The sequence below is a fragment of the Python bivittatus genome, unplaced genomic scaffold (assembly GCF_059951505.1).
Source record: "Python bivittatus isolate LINGU-HERP-01145 unplaced genomic scaffold, Pbiv_v1 ctg000840_np1212, whole genome shotgun sequence".
Taxonomy (NCBI): Eukaryota; Metazoa; Chordata; class Lepidosauria; order Squamata; family Pythonidae; genus Python; species Python bivittatus.
In genome coordinates this window covers 49,641,057-49,658,836 of record NW_028277113.1, presented here as the reverse complement: position 1 = coordinate 49,658,836, position 17,780 = coordinate 49,641,057, and the positions used below count along the sequence as shown (strand labels likewise).

The 17,780-nt window shown below is 36.4% G+C and overlaps 1 protein-coding gene across 8 annotated transcripts in view; it reads left to right on the top strand.

Moving 5' to 3' along the window:
* Window positions 1-17,780, top strand: part of EYA1 (EYA transcriptional coactivator and phosphatase 1) — a 99,159-nt gene that overhangs the window by 37,412 nt on the left and 43,967 nt on the right. For all 8 annotated transcript variants that reach the window (XM_088130703.1, XM_088130701.1, XM_088130699.1 and 5 more), the window contains 4 exons: window positions 913-995; window positions 3,277-3,463; window positions 13,278-13,414; window positions 14,297-14,380. In XM_088130703.1, the coding sequence (XP_087986829.1) occupies window positions 913-995; window positions 3,277-3,463; window positions 13,278-13,414; window positions 14,297-14,380 (491 nt within the window). The remainder of the gene's footprint in view (window positions 1-912; window positions 996-3,276; window positions 3,464-13,277; window positions 13,415-14,296; window positions 14,381-17,780) is intronic.

Genomic DNA, 17,780 nt, shown 5'->3' with positions numbered 1-17,780 from the left:
TCTACTTGAAATGCCATGTAATAATGCTTTGTGTATTAGGACAAAGAGTAACTTCTCAAGAAAGAGAAAAGTGCTGCCCAAGGCTATATAGTCAAGAACGCTTAAATAAGTTATAATTTTCTGCACCACTACTAAAGACAACACAGGTTTGCCTTTAGCTAAAAACTCCTTTCTGTTTCTATAGCAAGAAGGAATACATAGTAGAGTTGCTTGAACTGAAAATTCTGGATTCCTAGTTCCTTCCAGGATCAACAAAAACTAATTTTAAGATTGTAGTTATTTTTACATGTGAGATTGATGCAACCTTTTCATATTACATCCAATACCTACCCAATCAGACAAATCACTTTATGCAGCTTTGTTTGGATTGCTGTTTTAAGTCAGGAGGATGTCATACACATACAGATACACACATATGTCACTTGACTACCAGTTGTGGGAAAAGCAAGCAAGGGATGCTTTTTCATTTATGTCCTACTCTTGAGTGTCCCCTGGTTAGCCAATATGGGAACAGAATGTTGGACTAAATATTAGGGATGTGTAATATATTTTGAATTCAAAATATTTTAAGTTTAAAACATTTTGAGTTCAAAACAGTCTCACCTTACTATTCTGAGCTTGAAACAGCTCTGTTTCTGATTTGCATATGGTGTTCTGAGTTCATATGGAGCTGATGTGTTGAGCACAAAATGGAATTGTCAGAACAGCGCTGCAACACCATGTTGATCTTGAAATTACTCTTCAAGTTTGAAACAGAACATTTAAAATTCAAAATGTTTTGTAGATCCCTGCTAGCCATGTCTTTAGCCTGATTGAATGTAGTTATACTAAAGATGTATGGTTCATTGTTATGATGAATTTTTCAAAGACGTTAGACTGTTCATATACTTTCTCTTCAATGTTTTGTTTCAGGAAGCAGTTTCACAACATCATCTGGAATATATGCTGGAAATAATTCACTTACAAATTCTACTGGATTCAATGGTTCGCAGCAGGTAAATATGAGAGGTGGGGTTATTTGAACGTCTTTCTCACTTTTCACTAAAGTCTCAGTGTAGCTTTCCTATAAGCATGAAAATGGATTTCCTGCCCACAGTTTATAATCTTAAAAAAAACATGGTATGAAAAGAATATGGGATGGAAATAGAAAAGCAGAAAAATGAGTGCTTGGTAGGATTGTGGAAATGATTTGAAAAAGTGTTTTGGATGTCTTGCAAGCATGAGTATAGCATCTTCTGCCATTCAATGAAGTACTACATACTCAACTTCTTTCAGGCTTTCATGCAAGCCATACAGAAGATGCCACTACTTTAAGAGTTGCATTCACTTTAATGAGTAGTTGAAGCAGTTGGGCTGCTTTAATGAATGTCAGAGAAGTGCTGTAGTTGGATGAGCTCTGAAGCATTTCTGAGTATTTTCAAAGTGTGTACATCCTTGATCTTAGGCACCATTTCTTACACATACATACCTATGCAAAACATAGTAAAGAGCAAGAAATAATAAGCCAAAAGAATTAAAGGCGTGTAGTAAGAAAAGTAAAAGATTTCTAAATAAAATAATTAAATAAAAGCTAAATCTAGTTTATACCAACATCATTTGATATACTTCTCCATACTTTTCTGTCCTTACAAAACGTCTTTGCTTCCACTATGATCTTATACTGTTTCCTAAATTGCCTTTTGTTCTTTAAATTGTTCGCCCATATCTTTTTCAAGATCTCATCTCATCACTATCAATAACTACAACTTTTCCTTCTTGACCCAGTTACTCTTCCTGGCTATTGCGATTTGATCCTTATTTAGTTTCTCTGTGATCAAACCCCCTCAACATATTTTCTTCATATGAATCAGTCACTTTTGTATTTAATCCATATTTATTCAGCATCCATTCATTCATTCTTAACTCTCTTTTACCATAAACATTTCTTTAAAACCACATTCCCACTGCATTCAGCTTATTTTTATTGATATACTTATTATCTCTATGTACCAAATAACTTGTTCTTTGATAAATTAAATTTGCATCATACAAACTTATATTCATTACAAATTGTTTGGATTCTCAGCCAAGGACATGGCATTCATGGCAGTTCAGGGACATTCATGTCTCCTGTGAACACACCTCTAATGTTGCCACAAGGATTCCTTATACATTTATTCATATATATTAAACCACCAAGGGGATATCACACTTTCTGTTTGACATTGAATCATTCCATTCTTTTTTAAAATACATTTTTATTAAAAGTTTTAGAAAACATAAAAACTAACACAAACTAATAGAGAGTAGAAACAGGAAAGAAGAAAGGAAAGAAGAGAGAGAAAAAACAAAAATTCAGAAAAAGATTAAAAAAAAATAGAAGAAGCTTCTGATATTCTTTGCAGTACAATACGTATAATTGCAAAATTAACTCTTACCCTATGATTACAAAAAAGCTCACTTTTTTCTATTAACCATTTTTTTCTAATCATCAAAACCACAAATCATAAGTGCATTTTTCCCGTTTCATGCAAAAAGTCTGTAAGAGGTTTCCAGTCAACCATAAATGCAGATATTGTTTTTTCTGTGATCAAAGAGATTAATTTAGCCATCTCCACAAGTTCCATCACCTTCACCAACCAATCCATCATTGTAAGTAGTGTCGAACCTTTCCACTTTTGAGCATATAATAGTTGCACTGCAGTTGTCATATATAAAAACAAAGTTCAATGACTTTTTTCTAATTGCTTGTCCATTAGTCCCCCCAAAAACGTCTCTGGTTTCAGTAGTACTTTAACCTTTAAAATCTTCTGAATTAATGCATGCATTTGTATCCAAATTTTTTTGGCCTTTTTACATGTTTACCAAGCATGATAAAATGTCCCTTCCCGTTGTTCACATTTCCAGCAAACATTTAAAGTACCTTTATACATTCTAGACAATTTCTGTGGTGATAGATATCAATTATACAACATTTTATAAAAATTCTCAGGGTGGGAGGGAGGGAAGGAGGGAGGAAGGAAGATTTCTAATGCTGCCACAAGCAAAGTCAATGGGAAGCCGGCAGCAAGTCACTCCCACTCCCACTGTTTTTTCCCCCCCTTGGTCATTCTGTTTCTCTGTTTAGGTAAGGAAATATCTCTGAAACTATGACCCAACGGGTCACAGGTTGTCTAGTTGTCCTTTAAAGTTAAGGTAACAGAAAATGCATACGGTATTTGCATTTATATTAGAAATAAATAAAATGTAATATGCTGATGGGAAAGTCTAATTCAGCATTTTTCTTCCCTCTGGTAGGAATATCCATCTTATCCCAGCTTTGGCCAGAGTCAGTATGCACAGTATTATAATAGTTCTCCATATCCCTCACATTATATGACGAGCAGCAACACCAGTCCAACAACTCCTTCCTCCAATGCAACTTACCAACTTCAAGAACCACCAACTGGCATCACAAATCAAGCTATTACAGATCCTACAGCAGGTAATTGTTCTATTTTATTGTCCCTATAAGTGACCTATTTGATGCATAAAGACATAAATTTAAATTTATGTTAATGTTTTGTCAGTACTGAAAAAATGAGTTAAAGGAAAAATGTAGAGATATGAATTTTCAGATGCATGATTTCCCACAGTTCTTGTAAAATAATCATAGTTTGTAGTACTAAAAATTACAAGATGTAAAATAGTATTTAAAGAGTCTGACTTCCTCACCTAAACTATTTTTGGCGGTACACTAAGGTTGCAGCTTTGTAGCTGCTTATATGTGAGTATGCGCAAACAAGCTCAGTGGGACTTGTTTCATGATAAGCTTATAAAAAGAGTTCCAGGACAAGAAATTTTTGAAAAAGCATCCCTTTGGCCACAAAGCATTGAGTACAGTTTTTTGGGGACCGGGGGGGGGGGGACACAGGAACAAGGTAATAGAATAGATTATCTGGTAAAAAGCCTTGATTTGGACCCTGAATGGGAACATTTTATGTTGTAACATTTTTTACAGGTCTTATGTGCATATTACTTAAGTGTATGTTCAATGGCTTTTACGTATTTAAAGCCATTTTTACAGTTAAGAGGTATACCGCTTTCCTGGGAAAAATCTTGTACTTGACCCTGGACTACCAAGCTTAAAAAGTAATGTATGTGGCCACGTCAAAAACTCAATTTGCTTTAATTTCATTTACATTTACACATACTTAAAATTTTAATGATGATGGTGATGATTATATTCAATTTGTATGGCTGCCCAACTCATCTAAGCGACTCTGGGCAGCTCACAACAGGTAACGACAATCCAATAAAAACAAATTAAAAACCAGTATACAAACATAAAAATTGTCCATAATCAATTTAAAAAACAGAAAATCAGGATCAGCAGGATAATATATTATCATATATTTAATTATTTATATCACATGAAAATTCCAATTTGGTAAAAACCTTTGAAGGTCCATGGGTGTTGTTCCCAGAGCTTTGAGAGTCTCCTTTCATCTACTTGACATTTGGCAAGCATCTCCTTAACAAAGATGTTACAACAGGCTCAGCATTGATAGGTAGTAATTATTCATGAGTTTCCAGGCTTACCAGGAGATACTAGTGATTATATTGGGATCTTCTGTACACAAGGCATGCATTATACTATTTAGCAGATGTTTGATTTGAAAGCTACAGAATTTCATGGCCAAAGATAGAAATTACGTACATGTACTGCATGCTCATTTTGCTGGATTTACTCATTATGTTGAATCTGGAAAAGTGCAGGGAATACTGGTTTTATTGAATTTGGGAAAGATGCAAAATTGTATTTCTGGCTACTCTATTTAGGGAACTACAAGCACAACCAAAATTTCAAACTAGAACTCGTCTGGCTTTAAAGTAAATTTAATTCTAACAAGTTAGAATCAAAAGTTTATTATTCTTATTTGTTCATTTGTCTAGAGAGAGTAAAACGTGTTGAATACTTTGTTTCTCTGTTCCCATTTTCTCTTTTATTATGCTTGTTCTAAGATGAGAACTTGGTAAACGTACCCAGATTATACACCTAAGAAGAAATTTTGTTCTGATTGGCAGAGGGGGGAAGGAAAAGATTGAAAATACATTTCATTGATTTTGGTGGCCTAACGTGCTTATGTATGATTAGAATTTGAGACATTGCAGAAGTACGAGTTGGCATAATCAGATAAGAATATCATGCACTAAGCTGAGTTAATTCTGTGAATATACAGGCCAGTATGCTTCTGTTATTAAGTTATTGGTATCAAGTAGCTATAGTTGACTGACATTGTTAGATATCAACACTTGCAAATGAATAAGCAGTCTAGTGTTCATCTGAAAATTGTCATAAAACTTTGAGAGACTCTTGTCTCCTTATGCCAAGGGGAAGTATTCCTGCTTCAGGATAGGTTGAGTATAGGCTGTAAGTACAATAGATTGCAGAAGGGTGCCTCTTAGGAAAGAGACCCATGGACCTCTTCTGCATCCCAGCCAGTGGTAACTAAGTATGCTCCTAGCATAATGATACAAGAAGTGTCTTTCTTCACTGAACATTAAGTGTCTTGAACTACTCTTATAGCTTGGGTCTGTTAAACTCTCCCTGGTAAAAACAGCTGGCAGAAAGTGCTGCTGTTACTGTTTTCTTGGAAGATCATGACATTGCACCTGACTGTTAGGAGGTTTTGTATGGAAAGTTATATTTTGAAATTATACTCATTGTTTTAATAATTTGTGCAGAAAAACTAACTTATGTGTTTCAAATAATTTTCTTCATATATTTTGAATGTAAGCTTTTTAAATCAATCCCTAAACATGGTACTGGATTTTTTATTAAAAATTAGATTTTTTTTTTGTTTTTAAGTTAAGAAGTTATTTTTGTAATATCAGTTCAATCATATTTATAGTTATCCTATAAAACTGATATGTTGAATTGAACTTTTTATGCAATATTGCCTTCACATAGATTTTTCAAAATGAATTTTAATCTTTAAAATAAACTTTACTAAATCTTTCACAATCCTTTTCCTAAACTCTAAAATGTTACATTTATTTAAAAACATAAATTCATTTTATCAGATATTTTTATCTTTGATAGAAATGCTAGTAATCAAAACATGTACTCATTCCACACAAATTCAGTGTATAGATATGTAGGGTATTTTGATACTTTATGTGATTTGTGAATTTAGTTACATATTGGTAGCCAATCTATAAATTAGAATTAATAATTAATTAATTAATTAAAGTATTATTAATTTTGCAGATTAGTTACATAATGGCACTGCTATAAACTCTATATGTGATATGTACAACTATCTTTAGAAACTGTCCGAAAGTTGTAGGTAGTGCAAAATATGGCACCTAAGCTGCTAATCATTGCAGGGAACAGCATCCATATTGTTGCCTTTAAAACTCAGGCATCAAGTTGGTGTGGAGCTGAAAAGAACTTGATCCCTGAATTTGCAAAGTGGCTTCCCCCCCCCCCCCAACAGTATGAATCACAAGTACTTCAGGCAAAGTGAAAGTCATTTATGAAGGGGGGTCAAGTCTTTATATAGGGTACAGAAATAAATGATACATATATTTGGTATATGTGATGTGTCAGAAAGCAACAAATAAATTGATTAGACGTGAGAAAAGACAGGCACCCTTAAAATATGTTGCATCTTTTCCTTTCCCAAATGGGCTTGTTTCTTTAATACAGTGGTACCTCGGGTCACGAACGCTTCTGTTCACGACCAATTCGGGTCACGAACAGCACCGTTCGCAAAATTTTGCTTCCATTCGCGAATGCTGGATCAGGTGACAAACAGGATCCGCGGCCATTTTCCTTCCCGTGACACGTGGTCGTGGCTTCCTGTAGAGAGGGGGACTCTCCCTCCAAGCAATAACCACCTCCCCACCCGCCTTCCTGTCCTCCACACCAGAAGTCACGTCGAGCAAGGTTAGCGTTCTCTCTCTTCGTACTGTACTTTGTGTCATATTTTTGTGGTTTTAAAAAAAAATACATATGGTTCAGAACGGATTAACCGTAATTACATTGAACCTTATTGGAAAATTTGATTTGGGTCACAACCAAAATCGGTTGGCGACCAAATTCATAGGGGTCAGAACAGATTAACCGTATTTACATTGAACCTTATGGCAAAATTTGTTTCGGGTCGCGACCAATTTGGGTCGCGACCAGAGTTGCGGAACGAATTAAGTTTGTGAACCGAGGTACCACTGTACTTGCAACGCTCAAGGATTCCGGAATACAGTCTTATTGTTTTGTTTCTGAATAGGTTAGTTTTTGCACAAAGAAAAAAGAAAAAAAGAAATGGCTTTGGCTCAGAGGAAAAACATGGTTTCCTAAAGTTAGAAAAAGAGGCCTAGACTGCCATGCTAAAATGCTAATATCACCTTTTAAAAAGCTAATAATGAAGCCTAACATTCTAGGTAACAATATGATGCTTGTACTGAAAGTTTATAGTATAAATAACTATATATTTACTGGATGGGATGTAGAACAACAACAACAAAAATATCCTGTTAAATGTTGAGAGGATAAAGCTAGTCGAGACATACTTCCTTTCTGTTTATCAGCTGGTTATATGGGTATAATGTGAAGTTTCATAAATTTCTTTCTGTGGCCAAGTTTTAATGACTTGTATAAAAATTAGGCTGAATGATTTCATGTATGCAGTATCATATGTTTTTGTCGGTTTATTTCTCCTTAGTGGGTTTTTTTTCCTCTTTCCCCTAATACATATTTATGTGTGTAAAATAACAGCAAAAATACAATATACCATATTACCCATAAGTCTGAATAATTTAATAAAAGATTATATTATCTACAAGTCTGGAGAAACTTAACAGACTTAAAAGACTGTGAAAGATCTGTACTGATTGCAGGTTGCATAAAAGGTATAATTTGATTAAACAATAGTATTAACATTAACCTTTAAAGTCTTGAATAGTTAGACCTTAACTATCTCAACAAATTTCTGGTTATTATTTATTTATTATATTGAATTATATAGCTGCCCATCTTGCAGTTGGCAACTCTGGGCAGTGAACATAGGATTAAAATCAACAAAACAACAAATAATAGGGATAGTAATACAACAGTTATATAACGGTGCCTGAGGACAATCTGACCCAGTCCATACAAACATACATCATATTAGAAGAAATCATGTTATGAACTTCTCTAGCCATTATGAAATGCAGGAGAGATCCCTTTGGATGTTCCTCCATATAAGAGAACTATTTTTCTGCTGTATGAGAAATGGCTTTCTCTTGTCTTGCTCTTAGACTATGGAATGTGTTCACTCAGAAGTTGCAATTGATCCTCAATCTCCTAGTATTTATAAAATCTGTAAACTACTCAAATGAGTACTGAAGATAGCTCACAATAATTTAAAAATTTGAAGAATGAAAAATAAACTAAAATTAATGTTAAAATTAATCAACAGTTAAATCTCTAGTGAAAGAAGCATGTCTTTATGGATTTTATAAATGCAGAGATTAAACACCAAATGTAATCCTGCAGGAATGTCAGATTAATGAGACTCTCATGGGGAGGAGGAATATTCAGAATATTTCTTCTGCAAATCTTAATACCTGAACAGTTCATAATAGGAGAAATAGTCCATAAATCAGGAGTGCACCATGTCCATCAGTTTAAGAGTTACTGAAGATGTTGCATGACATGTTAAGGCTCACACTCTAAAAGTGAGATCAAGACCCATTTTAGATGGACATAATTTAATGGGCAAAACCTGTTATCTTAAGAACTCATTTTGCCCCTTAATCTCACTTCAGAACTCAAAAAGGACAATGGAGAGGCAGCCACAAGAAAGGCTGTGGATGTCCCTAGGCCTCACTACTGCTCTACTACCTCTGCCCTAAGCTATTTAGAGCTTTAATGGTTAATATCAATATCTTAATTTGTGCCCAGTAAGCAGTTCATAACTAATGCAGACCTTTTTGTACAAACACTGTATTTATTTGATTTTATTTTCAAACCCATATGTACATATAGTATATACTTACATTTTTTCCGCGCAGCAGTTTTAGAAAGTATACATTTTTTGTTAATTTTTTCCCCAAAGCTTTTGAAATTCTTCATCCACATCATATTATCCTTCAACTAGTTTATAGTCTGGCTACCACATTTTGTCCTAATGACAACACCCTGACATGTTTTAAGATTATCGTCCAAAGCTGTCCCTATGTAGGCAATCTGCAGAATTTCAAAGGGAAAGATATAGGAGTCAGAAGAGTTACACTGAATCTTTAAAAACTGGAGTTTTTTGTTTGCTTTCTAATATTTAATGCTAATTGCTCTGTTCCTTTTATATTCTTCCCAAAAATACTGGGATTGCAATTAAATCTTTAAAAAATTGCTTCTTTGTGAAAAACAATCAGTCCCAAAAAGTATACCTTAATTTGTATTCAGAAGTAAACTGAGAATTCATACACTTACTTTAAATCTATTTATGTACACCTAGGGCTAGCAAGCTACCTATTAATTTTTCCATTATCTAAAACTGGGAGGTCACGAGGCTGTGAGTGACTATGAGCAGAGCCCCCTGGTCCAGGACTGGGCGCAACTGACACATAATCCAAAGCTGTACAAAGGCCCTCCTAGCTGCAGCTGCCACCTGCTCCTCAAGCAGGAGCTGCAAGTTCCGGAGGACCCCCATATTGTGCATTGGGTCTTTCTGGGGCAGTGCCACCCCATCCAGAACCAAAGATGGAAGATCCCTATAACCAGTAGGTCCAAAAACCTAGAGCCATTCAGTCTTGCTTGGGTTGAACTGAAGCTAAGCAAGACCGAGTGGCTTTGGGTTTGAGACCTACTTTGAGTTGAGCTGAAGCTTGTTGAGCCCCATCCACACCCCCACAGCTGCCATGCACTGAGGCAGAACCTCCATGGCATCACTCAGATAATCTGGGCTGAAGATATAAAGCTGAGTATCATCAGTATGCTGATCACCCCAAACCATTGGATGACCTTACCTGTGGCTCCCCACAAAGGAGGGGCTGCTGGATGGACTTCTCTCCCCCCGACTGGAACCAACCCTGGAAGAAGGAGAACAAGCATAACACCATGCTGCCCACCACAACTGTCAGAGCCACCTCAGAAGGATACCATGATCAGTGGTATCAAAGGCCACCCCATCCACGTCGTGTTCCTGCCAGAGTCTTCCAAGAGTGCTATCAATGCTGCTCAGTCCCATACCCAGACCTGAACCCTGACTGAAAGGGATCCAGATAATCCAGTTCTTCCAGCATCCTCTGAAGCTACAGCACAACCACCTTCTCTACAAAGTTCCCCAAAAAGGGAAGGTTAGAAACTGGTTGAATTGTCTAGGATGGTGCCATCAAGCAATGGCTTCTTGCAAAGGTTACCAACCACCATCTCCTTAAGAGATAGCAGGACCACCCCTTACCTCAAATAGGAATTAAACACTACCAGAACCCAACCACACATCCCTTCTTGCGCAGCCTTGACCAGCCAGCAGGGACATGGATTTAATACAGAGGTGGCCGAACTAACAGCCCTGAGGACTCATGTCCCAGGTTATCTAGGGTCCGATGCATAACAGTGGTCTGTTTTTCTGTCAGAGCAGTGGCAAGGTGATCTGGTTTGGGGGGAAGGGGAGAGATTTCAGTTTCTTTCCTATCAAGGTCAGATCACCTTCTGGCCATAAACTCCCAAACTGCCTCTGACCCCACACCCAGCAAAGGCAAATTAAAGTCCCCCAAGATGATAAGCCTGGGAAACTGCCAACTGGGCCATGGAGTCAAGGAGTTCAGGCAGGAAGGTTGCTATGCAGCAGAAAGCCTGATATAATACCTACAGTCCCAACTGGATTCTAGAGCCCAACCTAAGAAACAGGGTCTTGCACCCAGTAATCTATGGGTCAGTGTCTCTGGAAACCTTCCAATCTTGGATGACAACCACCACCCCACCAGCCCTACCCTAGTAGAGTTTCAGGCATGGCAGCAGCCAAGACCTTACCCTGGGGTCTTGGCTGCTGCCATGCCTGAAACTCCACTGGGCACATCTCCGAAAGGGGAACTCCCCCCTCCAGACCCAGCTAGGTTTTGGTAATACACACTAGGTCAGCCCTTTCATCCATGATCAAATCACGGATGAGGACAGCTTTGTTACAGACTGACCTGACATTCAGCTGCAACAGTTGAAAGCCCAGGGCCTTGAAGGCCTGCCAACCGGGACCTTAAGTTGAGACCAGGGGAATGGAACATGCCACTGGAACCACATACCTGTGGCACATTTTGTTTTATTTGGTTGGTTTGGTTTTTTGTCTCCCAACAAAAGGATAATTAGAATTTATCTGGATGAATGAATATTTTAGACAGATGCTTATGTTGGTTTATAGTCACAAAGATACCTGATAGGTACAGCCACCAGTACAAGAAACAATTTACATATTGAATTGTGCAAAGCATTCAAAAGGCATGTTACTGTGACTAAATCATTCCTCCTGGAAATGTTAAAACATTGGGCCCTCTGGAAGGCTTGTGTCTGGAACAGTTATCTGCTCATGTTTGTGTAGCCACTTTCTCTGGCAAACTGCCACTGTTTGTGCATGTGCATACATGTACACACAGTTAGGAACAACCTTTGAAGCAGCCATATCAGTGTTTGAAAGATGGTTTTGAGGAGAGATTCTTCACTTCTACTAACTTGCTTTCCAAAGCACCTTTTTCAAACTATATTATGAGGTAGAGTGCTTTCGGTTGTTTGGCAGAACATTTTGTGCTTTTCACCATGAAGCTTGTTTATGTTTTGCAGCCAATAATACTTCCTATATAGTTAAACTTACTTTTCCATATGAGTTGTGTGCAAAACAGATATTTGGCTATATAATTATGTGTTTTCATATAGCCTGTATACTTGATTACTAAATTATTTCAAAGATTTATTGGAATGAAGTAGTATTCTGCTGTTTTCCAAATTCATATTTGAAACACTCACATATACAATATTTCTTATTTAAAGTTTCCCTATAAGCTTTCTGGTTCTTTTCCTCTCCCTCTCACATATAAAACATCACTCATTTCTATCGCAAGTGATGACTTCTTTTATTTTGTTACACACACACACACACACACACACACACACACACAGACACACTAGATTTTCAAAGCATATAAAGAACTCTCTCTTGACAGGTTACAGATAAAAATAGCGATCCCAAATTAGGGCATTTAAGATTCTCAGTAGCATCCAGGATCTAAATGCCTAAGATCAAAGGTACATCTTTGCTGGCATCAAACATTTCATTGGCTTCCCCCCCCCCCACTTCACATTCCTGCTGCAGTTATTCTTAAAACTTAACTGACATAGGTTCTGCACAGATTTAGAACAAAATATTTATTTTAGAAGTTTCACTCATTACAGCAAAAATGAAAAATTCATCAACTTCAGGGGGTGGGGCTGGCTGGCTCTATAAATTGATAGCCAGTTTGAAAATATTTGTGGCTAAATATAATGGAAATAAATATATTAATTCAATTTCTTGAAGAAATTGTATTAATTATACAAAGCTAAACTGAATCTATTATTGTAAATCTCATATTAAGAAGCCTGATCTTTCTGAAAAATCTGTATGGGGATGCTTAATTCATGTTACTTTTCAGAAACACTGTAATATAGGAAGATTGATCATGAGTTTAAGCCACACATTCACTAACTTCATTTATTTTGATAAGCACTGAAACCAAATTCTCTCCCAAATTTCCTTTGTATAAGGACAAATTCTCTAGCTACTGAAAAAGAGTATTCCAGGAATTTGTTAGGAAAGGAGAGTAATTGGAAGGATCTCCTCAAATAAATTTCTCCCACACACTCCCAAAATTTATTTTTTGTTCCTACAGTTTGGACCCTCATTCATCACTATTTAAACTGAAAGTTTTTTATGGTGATGATTTTTGTTTAAGAACAAAGAAGTGGTGAACAAAAAAAGCATACTTAACTGAAATCAGTAGAATTTAGACATTCTTAGCTTTGGATGGAGTATATTCTGAATTCTTAAAATTGAACTCAATTTTTTGCAAGCAGTAAGCCTTTGGTAATTGAGAAAAAGTGAACTTTCATTATCTGTTTGTTGCACAGATTAAATTAGGAAGAGCTCTTCCAAGGATGTTAATATTAACACAAGATGAATGCTGCAATGTATCACAAGATAATTAATTGTATTGGCCAAGTCGGTGCAGCCTACTTAAAATATTGAAATTTAGAAAGCTACAACTGAATTAAAATATGAGCAAACTTCTCTTCTCTTCTCCAGCAGAGTACAGTACAATTTCTACAACACCTATTAAAGATTCAGAGGCAGATAGGTTGCGTCGCAGCTCAGATGGCAAATCGCGTGGCCGAGGCAGAAGGAATAACAATCCTTCACCACCACCTGACTCTGACCTAGAGGTATTGGATATGAAGCAGCTATTTTATTTGGATATTGACTAATCCTTTCCCGCAGCTTAAGGGAGAGTTGATAAGGAAAAACAAAATTGAATTCATGAAAACCGTTGAAAGCAAAGTAAAATTAGCTGAAAGTTCATCAGTAACACTTCTATACTTTCACAAGTGAGTTTTCTTCTAAAAATTATTCATCTCTAGCTGAACACCTGTTGTTTCTTTCTCAAGGTAAACAGTTACATAACTCTTTCATGACTGTACTTATATAGTTCAAGTTCAAACCCTGAATGTCATATTTTCAAAAGAAATAACTAAATTACAATTAATGTTCTAGTAAGTTGATTGTGTTTATGAATTCAGCAAACAAGAACTAGTGGACTAAGATGGTGGACTTTCATATGAAAGGCAATGTAGAATTGTCTAATTTGTGTTTGAATGTATAGCATTCAGCAATTGATTGACTCTACCTGCATTGCTATAAACATTTAGAAATAAATCCAGCTTGAACTCATTTTATGACAGATGTACTGTATGTGTGGACTAAGAATGTGCCTGCTTCAAAAATGATTTGGAAGAGATATTTTGGGCATGAGCATAGCACCTCAAAGTACCTGCATTTTTTTAAAGACTTCAGCATAAACCTGAAAAAAGTCATGGTTGCTTTAATAAGCAACCATCCACTTTATATCTTGAGAAACATTGCATTATGCCATTATTTTTGAAATGCTACATTATAGTATGGACATTGGTCTGAAATTGAATTAAAAAAAATAGATACTTTATAACACAGGTGCAGCTTTCAGGACAATGCCTTGTATATATGTCTACTATACTTTCCAACTTTATAGAACATAACAGGTGTAAATATTTTGATTTCATTTTTTATAGAGAGTATTCATTTGGGATTTGGATGAGACAATCATCATTTTCCATTCGCTTCTCACAGGATCGTATGCTAACAGATATGGGAGAGTAAGTATGCACAACAACATTTGTACATGTGTTCATGCAGAAGCAATCTATAGAAAAAAGTAAAAACTTATGATAGTATCATAAGATGAATTATTGAAGCTAAAAATGAAATAAAAACAGTAGTTGTCATGGAGGTTTCAGTGCTTATGAAGCTTAAAGAAAATGGTCAATTTATTGTTACTGAATGGTAGCTGCTGATCTCAGAAAAGCAAAGCAAGGGCAGATTTGTTTACTATTTGGGAGACCACCAGGAAGCCTGAAAAGAAATAACATCTGGAAACATCCATATTGTTGCAAAGAAATCAATATGGATGTGTCTATGTAGTCACCAGGAGTTGATAGTTAATTCAGGAAAACTTTACCAAATAATTCTGAAAATAAAATTATTTATAAACTAATATTGCTTTTCAAACAAATACATATTTGTATTTTCAGTGCAGAGTCCCTATAACAATACACTAGGAATCCATGCTGCAACTACTCTTCATGTTGACATAATTAAAAAATTATAAATATTCTAAAACTTTCTGTACTTTCATTATTACTGTTGTACAAATTCCCTACTGAATTTTGGATGAGAAATCGTGTACCACTCTAAATAATAGCATATTTCTAAATAAATAAATAAAGTGTCCATTATTCAGCTGGATGAAAGAAAAAAGATACAAACTTATTAAATAAAATGTATTATGGTAGAACTCTAAAACAAAATAAATCCAATTTATAGTATGGATAAAAATTGTTCAGTTCCAGCTTTCTAATACTAGACATAAATATTCTATGTGGAATTACATAAAGAACTTCTTATATATGCCCATCAATATTGTTAATTATTAGATTAGTACAGTATATTACATACTGTTTTAATATAATACCACTGTAATGAAGAATAAATGAAATCTTGCTGTTAAGTAAACGGGCTGATGAAAATTGTTTACATGTTACAGAAGTTATGATGTGATAAAATACTTAATTGAATGATTACCTATCATCAAGTCATTGTCAGCTCTTAGCAATCACATAGATTTTCTCCATGACAATCTGTTCCTACCCTGGTCTTTCAATTGTGCATTCATCGCCATTGCAACTGAATCCACCCACCTTCCTGCTGGTCATCCTCTTCTCTTTCCTTCTACTTTTCCCAGCATTAGAGCTTTCTCCAGAGAGCTGGGTCTTTGCATAATGTGTCCGAAGTAGGATAATTTGAACCTGGTTGTTTGTACCTCTGGTGAGAACTCTGGACTGATTTGTTCTTTGATCCATTTGTTTGTTCTCTTGCCTATCTATGGAATTCTCAGGAATCTTTTCTAACATACTTCAAAAGCGTCAATACTCTTTCTTACAAGCGCACAAATGGTGATCATGTGACCTTGGGACTCTGTGATGGTCGTAAATGCAAGGACCAGTCATACTGTTACTTTTTCAGCACTGTCATAACTTTGAACAGTCACTAAACAGGACAGTCATTAAATGAGGTGCACCTGTATTAGTTTGGTCTTCTTTATAGTTAAACTTGCATTACTAGAGTTTTCAAATCATTTGCATTTTCAGCAGAGTACAGGTGGTCTTCAGTTAATGACGGTAGTTAGGACCAGAATTTCATTGCTAAGCGATGCAATCATAAAGCGTGGCACTATATGACCACATCGCTTAGCAACAGCAATCCCCACACTCCCCATTGCCATTGTTAAGTGAGGATCATGGGTCATTAAGTGAGTCCCAGACAGCTTGCAAGCAGGCCAGCAGGCAGGTAAGTGGCTGCTGCCAGGTGGGGGAGGGTGCACAGGTGGCCAGTGTGGTGTGAGTGTGGTGGGGCCAGGGGTGGCTGGGGCCAGCTGTAGGAAAGTACAAGCTACTTACCGGAGCAATTCGGTAGCTGCAGGAGCTTCCCTGCAGCTTCCCTATTGATTTTGCTGGTGGGAGGCTGGCAGAAAAGGTCACAAATGGTGATCATGTGACTGTGGGATGCTGCAACCATCGCAAGTGCGAGCCAGTTGCCAAGCGCCCAGATCGCGATCATGTGACTGTAGGGATGCTGGGATGGCCAGAACTTCGAGGTTCGGTCATAAGTACCACTCATTCAGTGCTGTAGTCAGTTCGAAAGATTGCTGAATGAGTGTTGTTAAATGAGGACTACCTGTCATGAGCACAACACAGGTTACTAATGCTTCTTCCTCCAATTTTAAAACCATATCCATTTTCTTCCAATCTAGCCTCCCTCAATATTTCTGTTTAATTTTTCTTTCCTAAGGAATACAAGCCAACTATGTATTCCTCCTTACTATTTCTTTACAACTTTGATATTCCAGTCTTCAACTACAAACAGCACATCTTGTGTGCATATTTTGTCAGTTTCAGATTGAACCTGACCACAAAACTTGTGAACTTCCTCTTCTTCTGCATCAGTAGTTGAAGCATGAACTTTGAGAACCATCATATTAAAGGGTTGTCCAGCAGCCATGTCTAATTGATATTATTCAATCGTTAACTGCACTGTACTGTCTTTGCTATGTCCTTCATGACTATGAAAGCAATGCTGTTCCTTCTTTGTTTTTCATGTCCTGTTAGTGAATATTATTTTCTGACTGAAAGTGTCAAATTCCAGTGTATTTCAGTTCATTGATGCCTAACATGTCAATGTGTAGTCAGTTCATTTCAACTTCCACTGTGTTGAGTTTTCCCATGTTTATTCTTCTTAAGCTCCATGTTACCATTGTAATTCTGCTTTGCAGCTTCTTATTTTCTTTTCCTGCATGAAAATATCAGCAACTAGACATCCCAAAGGCTTTAATCTCCCCTCATCATAAATACTATTAGTATGCTGAAAGATCCTCAGCTCTTCCTCAATAGTATGTTGAGTCCCATCCAGCTTTATTGGCCTATCAATCAACACTGTATAATCAATAACTCTGTTTTCTGTCCATGTAGTTTTCTTGGTAAAATATAGGAGTGGTTTACTATTGATTTCTCCCATGACATATGAAATGATCCCTTTGCCATTGTCACTAAAGTGATCATCTTTCTGTTTTACTGGTGTCTAACATAGGTTCCTGTTTGCTTTAGTTGGGCAGCTGGGATGATCTTCATGTGTTGGTGATTCTGTTGGGAATATATATCCTTGGTGTACACTCCTGGTGTTCTTTGTTTACCCCTTCCAGGAACACATACATATACACACATACCACAACAACATAGCAGGACTTAATGGGGCTACCTGTTATAGGTAGCTTTAATATGATTGCAGTTCTTTTTAGGTGATTTAATTCTTCCATGAATGGAACAAGAAAAAGCTCAATGTGCTCAGTACAATTAGTCCTCACTTAACAACCCTAACTGGGACTGGCAACTCCACTACTAAGTGAAGCAGTCACTAAGTGGGAAATATTGTATTCAGTGTACT